Source organism: Lactuca sativa, chromosome 2 (genome assembly GCF_002870075.4).
Source record: "Lactuca sativa cultivar Salinas chromosome 2, Lsat_Salinas_v11, whole genome shotgun sequence".
NCBI classification, from domain to species: Eukaryota; Viridiplantae; Streptophyta; class Magnoliopsida; order Asterales; family Asteraceae; genus Lactuca; species Lactuca sativa.
In genome coordinates, this window is record NC_056624.2 from 235715039 (window position 1) to 235724091 (window position 9053).

The following is a 9053-nucleotide window of genomic DNA, read 5'->3' on the forward strand; positions in this document are numbered from 1 at the left end:
TGGAGATCCTGGTTTCTCTGGGATCGTGTGACCATCTTGGTTGTTCTCTTTGGATTTATCTCTTTTTCTCCCAAGGATCTCTTTGACGTGTCCCTTACTAAGGAGGTAGCTGATTTCTTTTCTTAGGGTTATGCAGTCCTCCGTCATGTGGCCAAAGTCTTCGTGGTAAGCACACCATTTGGACTTGTCTTTCCAAGTGGTAGACTTGTTGTCTCTCTTTGGCCATCTTGTTTTGTCTCCAAGATCCCACATAACATGAATTACACATGAAACATCCATAGAAAAACAATAGTCAGTGATCTTATGAAGCTCCTCTTCTTCTCCTTCATCTTCAAGGGCATTAACCCTGTGATGATTCGGTTTGGAATAGGGCTTCAAATTGTAGGATCTTTGGGTCAAGAATTCTGCCTTCCTGTTGGGGTTCTCATATTGACTTGAGGGGTTGCTTCTCTTCTGTATTTTTTGTCCTCTTCAAGCCTTATGAACCTTAACGCTCGACACCTGACTTCGTCCAATCTTTTACATGGGGTCATCACATGGTCTTCGTAGAAGGGTGAGTCCTTCATTAGTCCCGTCTTGAAGGCCTCTACAGTAGTATCCATGTCGATGTTGGGGATGCTCAGAGCTTATCTGTTAAACCTGTTAATGAAATCCCTAAGTCCATCCTTAGGATCCTGGACCACTCGACAGAGATCACTAGTGCTCTTCTCGAAAGTTCTGCTGCAAGAAAACTGGTTATTGAAAATATTGACTAAGTGTGCAAAAGAAGTAATAAAGTATGGGGAACGTTTAGCAGCCATTTGAGAGCTGATCGTGTAAGGGTTGTTCCAAAGCCTTTGCATATGCAAGCTTCCGTCAAGTGCCCTAGGATGGGAATGATCTCCATCCTTTCTCGGTATTGTGTTATGTGCTCCTCGGGATCCGTAGCCCCATCATACAACTTCATGCTAGGAGTTTGAAAGCGTTTAGGAACTTCGGTATTGGCTATTGCGGGAGTGAATCTCGAGATCCTGTGACTTGTTGGGGACGCTTCTGGTATGGTTTAGACCACCCCAGGTACGCTTGAGATCATTTATCTCAATTGCTGAAGTTCCCTGGCCATGTTTGGGTTTATTCCTGCATCAACGTTAGCATAGTTAGAGTTAATAGTATTATTGTTTAAAAAGTTACTAGAATAAGGGTTTCTAGGAGTGTTGAAAAGCTCATTGAGATCATTGATCATAGATGCTCGGTTCTCCATAGTTGTCCCCCAGGGTGACGCCACATTGGTGGGAACTGTGTTCTTCTGGCGATTTTCTGAGGATCCTACATTATCGAAGTTCAGGATCCTTGGTTGCACAACTATGGGCGTTGTTTCTTGGGATTTTTGAAATTCCGTCTTCATCATCTTTACTTCTTTGAGTAGTGGTCTATTCTCCTCTTGTTTTTGGGTCACATGTTGCGTCATTTTCCTCATCATAACGAAAAGCTCTACAGTAGTGACTGAGGCAGTCAGATCTTGGAGCCCTGAGGATCCCAAACTTCCTGGATTAACGATTGAGGGGTTGCTTTTCTTGGAAGTGTCAGGCGTTTTCCTCTGAGTAGGGGGCCCACTCGGAGGAGGTGGTAGGTTTTTGGTAGGAATGGAAGGAGCAGAGGACGAAGAGAGGATCGATTGTGTAGACATGTTTTTTTTTTGAGGATTTTGAACCCCACGACCCCACGATGGGCGCCAAATTGTTTTGGTCAAAAATTGCACAAGTACTAATCAACCAAATTGAATGAGAGGCTATGATGTTCAGATTCTATAATAGCAATGACAAAAGAAACTGACACAATGGTTTACAAGGAAAGCCCTTGATCCTTGCTAGGATCTCCGACACAAAACCTTGGGAGGTGATAATGATCACCCGCCTTGATGATTTTATTAATGTAAAATGATGTTTACAAAGAATATATGAGTATAAACAAGTGATTAATTTCGTAGAGTAACTTCTAATGAAAAAACAGTGTGTTGTGTGCAGAATACAAGTGTCAATTTATAGTCTAAACTAGCCAACAAGATGTTCCATATTTACGGGATCCTCTATGACCAGCTTCAGGAATGTTATTTGACCAAGTATTATGGGTCTTTTGCATAGTTGAGATGATTCTTCGTTGAAAGTTGGTATTTCCTTGACTACTTCTGCATACGTTTAGTTATGGATAAAATACGACCGTTATAAATATGAATAAAATAACAACGGTGATAGTAGGGATCCTGAGGTAGATGCGGATCCTAGACATTTGAAGATCCTGAATATTTTGAGGATCCTGACCCTAACAACCACCACCACTCAACTTGAAAGGGGGCATTAGAGATAAATATGACAATAGATATGCATATATCTTGTATTATTTTAAATCCATTTATCTTAGGCTAGTTGTAATCTTTGTATCATATATATATATATATATATATATATATATATATATATATATATATATATATATATATATATATATATATATATATATATAAAAGTTGTATGATGAGAATTATCAAGGAAATTACTTTTCTCATAGGTAACAAGTCATGCATAAATGAATTGTACATTCAAAATGTGGCATACAAAATATATGAACGATTAGTAAGAAGTTACTGTTTATGTTTTATTTGTTAGTGAGAGATGCTAATTGGATTGGTTGGGCTAATATCACATTAATCATATAAATATGCTTTGATGCTTTGGGCTAATTGGTTGATGGACATTTTAAAATAACGGAATTGGGCTAGGTCCCATAAAGGCAAAGGGCAAAGGAACCCTATAATAAATAAAAATATTTTTCAATATGATATAATCTACCTCTAACCACGCCGATATCGCTGCATCTCAGACAATACAGGCGTCACTACAATAGCAGCAGTCATTGATTAAGCATGCCGGGCCCTATCGTCGAAGATATCCAGACCGAGAAGGATGTCCAGGTACTTTGTTTATGTATATCAGTTGTTGTTCATTTGGTTGTTTATGTGTATTCTTCAGCTCTGTAACTCCCTTAACTAATTGTATAGCACGACGAACACCCAGTGATCGAGGATGTTAACGAGGAAGATGACCACAACGACGTTGATGCGGATTCCGAGGACGACCAGGAAGACGGTGCACAAGGTCGTTACATCTCTCGAATTTTTAGTTCTTTGTTACCCTTGCATACGCCTATTTAGATATACCTTTTTTTTTATTCATTATGTAAAAAGAAAAAAAAAATGCTGCTTTTGACCTGTTTCTTTCAGTCGGTTCATTAGGGTTTTGAAAAAAGTCAAAAACCCAAAATAACATAGTAGGATTGGTTTAGGTCTTAGGCCCTCTGGTTGGTCGTTATAAATTTTTATCATTGTCTTGGATGCCTGTTGAGTGATGTGCTATATGATATTGCAAAATCTCCATGGAAACTGAAACACCCGATATTCCATCTCCATGCCTTGAGTTACATTCATTTTTGGAGACGTTTGGTTCTGTTTATAGTTTCTAGTTTCTAGTTGCATTTTTGGAATTGATGCAGCCCACATTTGAGATTTGGAAGTAAATGTTTGTGATTACAATAAGATATATATGCAGGTGGGGGTGACAGTGCAAAACAAAGCAGAAGTGAGAAGAAGAGTCGAAAGGCAATGTTGAAGCTGGGGATGAAACCTGTTGTTGGTGTTAGCAGGGTAACCATTAAAAGAACAAAAAATGTATGGCAGCTGGCTGCACCTTTTCACCTTAATTATAAGAGTTGCTTGCTTTTGTGATTTATGATTTATGATTTATGACTTATGGATGTTGCAGGTGATGTTTTTTATTTCAAAGCCAGATGTGTTTAAGAGCCCCAACTCTGAAACATATGTGATATTTGGGGAGGCAAAGATTGAGGATCTTAGCTCACAACTCCAGACACAGGCAGCTCAGCAATTTAGAATGCCTGAAATGGGCTCTGTTATGGCAAAACCAGATGTTTCTGCCGCCTCTGCAGCAGAGGAAGAGGAAGAGGAAGAGGAGGAGGTGGATGAAACCGGTGTTGAGGCTCGTGACATTGACTTGGTCATGACACAGGCAGGCGTGTCAAAGCCAAAGGCTGTGAAAGCTCTCAAGACGCACAATGGAGACATAGTCAGTGCCATCATGGAGCTCACCACCTAGCCCCACACAACACAACAATCTCTTGTGTCTTAAATTATTATTATTTTTTTCACCCTCATTCGGAGATGATATTTTCAACTTGAAGTGGTTTCATAAGAACTAATGGTTAATATTGTCTTGTCATGTTTTTGTTTTCTTTGTCTGAATCTGCTTTTCCAAACAAATGAGTGGAGAGCTGTTTTGGGTGGGAATAAATTATAAGGCTGGAGGGAGTGGTGCCACGGAAACCGCCCTCCCTTTACTTTTACATTTTTTACCACACAAGTGTGATGGTGTCATATTTTTCTTTGTGTTTTTTTTAAATAATTTAATTTAATAAAACTTTTTTTTAATTAAAAAAAACATAATTTTTCACTACTTCAAAATAAAAATGTCTAAAAAAACGTTACATTGCATTACTATAAAAAAAAACACATGATATTAAAAAAAATCCTACAAGCTTAAAAAACATACATCAAACGATTAAAATGATTAAAAAAAACAAATAAAGTAACTAAACCATGCTACATCCGTTCTCCGAGTTTGTCACTATCAATTTCTATTGGTTGTGCCTTAGGTATGGTTTCTTCCTCGTCATATGCATATAGCGCTCTTCCTTCGTCTTAAATAATCATATTATGCAATACGATACATGTATACATGATTTCTTGAAGTTTTTCCACGCCGAAATAAATTGTTGGTTATTTCAATATGAACCAACGTTCCTTGAGAGCTCTAAAAGCACGTTCAACATCCTTCCTAGCTCTTTTTTGAGCTCTTTTGAATTTTTTTCGTCTACACCATGTGGACACGTAAACGATTTAACAAACACAACATACTCATGATAGACCCCATCAACAAGATAATAACCATAATTATATGGTGTTTCATGCACTTCAAAAGAAGAATCTGGTGTAGATCCGTTGTATATGTTGTTAAATATAGGTGAACGATTAAGAACGTTGATGTCGTTAATCGAACTGGGAGAACCAAAAAAAACATGCCAAATCCATAGATCCTGTGATGTAACCGCTTCAAGTATGACCGTTGGGTAACCATGATCACATCGGGTAAATTGACCATGGTGTGAGGTAGGACAATTTTCCCATGCACAATGGAGACAACCTAAACTTCTATCATTCCAGGAAACCCATGTACACTAGCCTGATGAGCTTGCAATTGTAAGATATCATTACGTATAGGCTCACGTAAATATTTTGGGCCATAAAACCGAATCACAGTTTTGCAAAAATAGTGGAGATTATCTCGTGCAGTCCTAGCAGACATACTAAAACTCTCGTCCAACGCATCGGGCGTAATGTTATATGCTAATTGACGAAGCGCGGCCGTGTATTTTTGTAAGGGAGTGAAACCGGGTGTACCTCTAGCATTGAAACATTGTTGGAAAAACAACACTCCCTCGTTACATCTTCAACTATACATTCGTATAGATGTTTCAACATTCTGAAGCTCCTACGAAAATAGTACCCTAGATAAGTGACATTCTCTTGAAAGTAGTCTTGTATCAAACGTTGGTTGGCTTATTCACGATTTCTGCAAATATATCTTCGTGTTCTCCATTAAGAACTTTTGGTTGCGTTATTGCATAAAGCGTCATACGTTTGTTCCGCCATTTGAGCACAAACAATAGCAGTATCAAAAATAACTTGAAATTCTTCAGAAGATGAAGAAGATGACATTTTCTATTATTTTTTAGAGTGAAACCAATAGAGAAATGTAAAAGTTTGGTTTTTGTTTGAACAAATGAAGTAGATGGTTTGATTTATAGGAAAGAAAGAAAATAAATAAATAAATCTATACATTTTTTACCGTTCAAAGGTCAGTGTTTCCATTTGCCAATCAAAACACGCGGCCAAAACGGGAGAGGTGCGGCATAACCGCACCCAAGACCGCATTGGGGGGGGGGGGGGGGGGTTGTTCCCCTGCCTATGTGGCAAAACCACTCCCTTGAGTCTAATGAGTGTCAATTTGTTATTTTTGACAAAACAGAAGCCGTTGCCTCTCTCCCTCCTATTTGTGTCTAATCTTGAAGCAATTGTTAGGTGTTTACATGTAACGCCTGGTTCCCAGTACATATTTTTAAATATAAGATTTTGCATTTTTACTCTGGGACTCGATGAGTGGGAGGCCCCAACTCATCGAGTAGATGCGAATTTTGGGACGCAGGTGGAAGAATCTACTCATCGAGTAGAAATCATTTGACTATAAACACAGTATTCTTGTGTTAATGACCTTGGACACTCTTTTCAATAGTCTCCCACTTGGAAAAGTCTTCAACTATATGAGCACCAATAGTTATCCAATAATCAACAGAGAGTTAGCCATCCATTGCAACTACCAAACTCTTGATCTAATCAAGATCTAGCCCTTAGATAAGTGATCAACTATCACTTCATTCCATGATATCTATATGTTTCTATTATCAATGTTGGTAAGATCAACTCTTCTTCAAATGCTTCCATCAGCGTTGCTTCTCCATCTATGGGTATTTTTCCGATGATCATTAATGATTGTCATGATTATAAGGTTATCTATTGGTTATTATCAATCTAGCCTAAACACCAACATCTGTATTTCTCTCGGTTAGCATGTTCAAAACTTTCTTTTTCTTTAAGTGTTTCAATACATTTTGTTTTTTATATATCATTTAAGGTTGATATTACTGAATCAGGGGTGTACTTTTGACCTTAATAATTACACGGTCGAGTCTAATCCCCTTGTTCCCCAAATTTGATGCTTTATTCGGTTGGACTCTAACATGTGTTTTATGATGTGATCAATTAGTTAATGAATTGTTCAGCCCACGGGATATTCAATAAGCTATCATTGATTCTTGTTTGTTAAATATGTTTTTGACAATTTGATGTTCTCAATATTAATGATGTTAGGCTCGTTATCTGGACCCAACCACCTCTTTGGAGTAAGCAAAATTATATGGCCACTACTTGTGATCATCCAATGACCTAGAAGCTGTAAAGCAAGCATTTTCCCACCTTCTTTTCGTGTCTCCCCTATCTCCTTTCGTCTCCTATCAGTGTTCCTTATGTAGCCATATAATTAGAGGCCCGTTGTCACGGGCTGATATCCCGTGATCGTGATGACCAAGAAGACAATGACCATGCCACTGAAATAGCTTGCCATTGGGTTCAAAAAGGGGGGGTCCTAGCCCAAGGGACATTGTTATGCTAGTCGTTGTTGTCTGGCTGAGTCGCTGAAGTGCATTAAAATGAAGGGGGTCGTAGCGTTCTAGAGATACAATTGGTCGGGGGCAAGTGTCGCTTCCCTGATGAGCCCATGGCAGGGCGAACCCAATTGGTGTGTGTAACATGGGAGGGCTGGTATCGGGGTTTTACGGAGGACCTCTGTACACCGCACAGGCAAGGAGTAATGTTGAACTTGTGTCCGTGACAAGTGGTATTAGAGCTAAATGACGAGGGGACATGCTAGTATGATCGTACATATTCGTGGGGTCCATAGAAGTATGGACTTGCTGGTGGGTTGTTGTGAACTCAAGAGCAATACACCGATGAATGCTCTACCTCCTTGAAGGAAGTAATGGGGGTGACCATATGCCGAGGATTCCGACTTCGAAGTATAAAGGTTGGGATCCAGTGTAGCGGTACGCGATCATACTTAGCATCAGAAGAAAGGCCGTTTTGAAAGGATAAAAGTTCCTCTTCCATCGCAAGAGTACGTGCGATTATTTTGCGGTGGAAGAGCTCACGGGTTGATATCTCGTGATCGTGATGACCAAGAAGACAAAGACCATGCCACTAGAATAGCTTGCCATTGGGTTCAAAAGGGGGCGTCCTAGCCCAAGGGACGTTATTATGCTAGTCGTTGTTGTCTGGCCGAGTCGCTGAAGTGCGTGAAAATGAAGGGGGTCGTAGCGTTCTAGAGACACAACTAGTCGGGGGCTAGTGTCGCTTCCCTGATGAGCCCATTGCAGGGTGAAACCAGTTGGTGTGTGTAACATGGGAGGGCTGGTATCGGGGTTTTATGGAGGACCTTGGTACGCCGCACGGGTAAGGAGTAATGCTGAAATTGTGTCCGTGACAAGTGGTATCAGAGCCAAATGACGAAGGGACATGCTAGTATGATCGTACATATCTGTGGGGTCCGCAAAAGTATGGACTTGCTGGTGGGTTGCTATGAAGTCAAGAGAAATACACCGATGAATATTCTACCTCCTTGAAGGAAGTAATGGGGGTGGCCACATGTCGAGGATTCCAACTTCGAAGTATAAAGGTTGGGATCCAATGTAGTGGTACGCGATCATACTTGGCATCAGAAGAAAGGTCGTTTCGAAAGGATAAAAGTTCCTCTTCCATCGCAAGAGTACATGCGATAATTTTGCGGAGGGAGAGTGTCACGGGCTGATATCTCGTGACCATGATGACCAAAAAGACAAAGAACATGCCACTGGAATAGCTTGTCATTAGGTTCAAAAGGGGGCGTCCTAGCCCAAGGGACGTTGTTATGCTAGTCGTTGTTGTCTGGCTGAGTCGCTGAAATGCGTTACAACGAAGAAGGTCATAGCGTTCTAGAGATACAACTGGTCGAGGGCTAGTGCCGCTTCCCTGATGGGCCCATGGCAGGGCGAAACCAGTTGGGAGGGCTGGTATCGGGGTTTTAGGGAGGAGTTCGGTACACCGCACAGGCAAGGAGTAATGTCGAACTTGTACCTGTGACACCGTGATACAAATCAGAGATTTCCACATTTAACTCTCATTTTCACATACACCTCTCACATAGAGGCTTCTCTCTAGCCTAGAAATCATCTCCATTTATACACTGATCTGACTTGATTGTCGAATCCTGCATGTAACGTCCGGGTTTCAGGGCTAAGCATTTTTGACAATGTAATAGTCTAGGTCAACTATTGTAACTCTTTTTGAAGTAATAAAG

At 40.2% G+C, this 9053-nt stretch overlaps 1 protein-coding gene across 1 annotated transcript; it reads left to right on the top strand.

The window, feature by feature from the left end:
* The first annotated feature begins 2790 nt into the window (after window positions 1–2790).
* On the top strand, window positions 2791–4392 carry LOC111920456 (nascent polypeptide-associated complex subunit alpha-like protein 2). The gene is made up of 4 exons (XM_023916036.3): window positions 2791–2947; window positions 3035–3131; window positions 3582–3700; window positions 3795–4392. Exons 1-4 carry the CDS (start codon window positions 2900–2902, stop codon window positions 4143–4145), a joined length of 615 nt encoding a protein of 204 aa, XP_023771804.1. The 5' UTR covers window positions 2791–2899; the 3' UTR covers window positions 4146–4392.
* Window positions 4393–9053: the final 4661 nt, after the last annotated feature.

Coding starts and splice junctions, on each gene's coding strand:
- LOC111920456 (XM_023916036.3), top strand. CDS start 2,900: ATGCCGGGCCCTATCGTCGAAGATATCCAGACCGAGAAGGATGTCCAG. Junction 2,948..3,034: donor AGACCGAGAAGGATGTCCAG/GTACTTTGTTTA, acceptor CTAATTGTATAG/CACGACGAACACCCAGTGAT. Junction 3,701..3,794: donor CCATTAAAAGAACAAAAAAT/GTATGGCAGCTG, acceptor TGGATGTTGCAG/GTGATGTTTTTTATTTCAAA.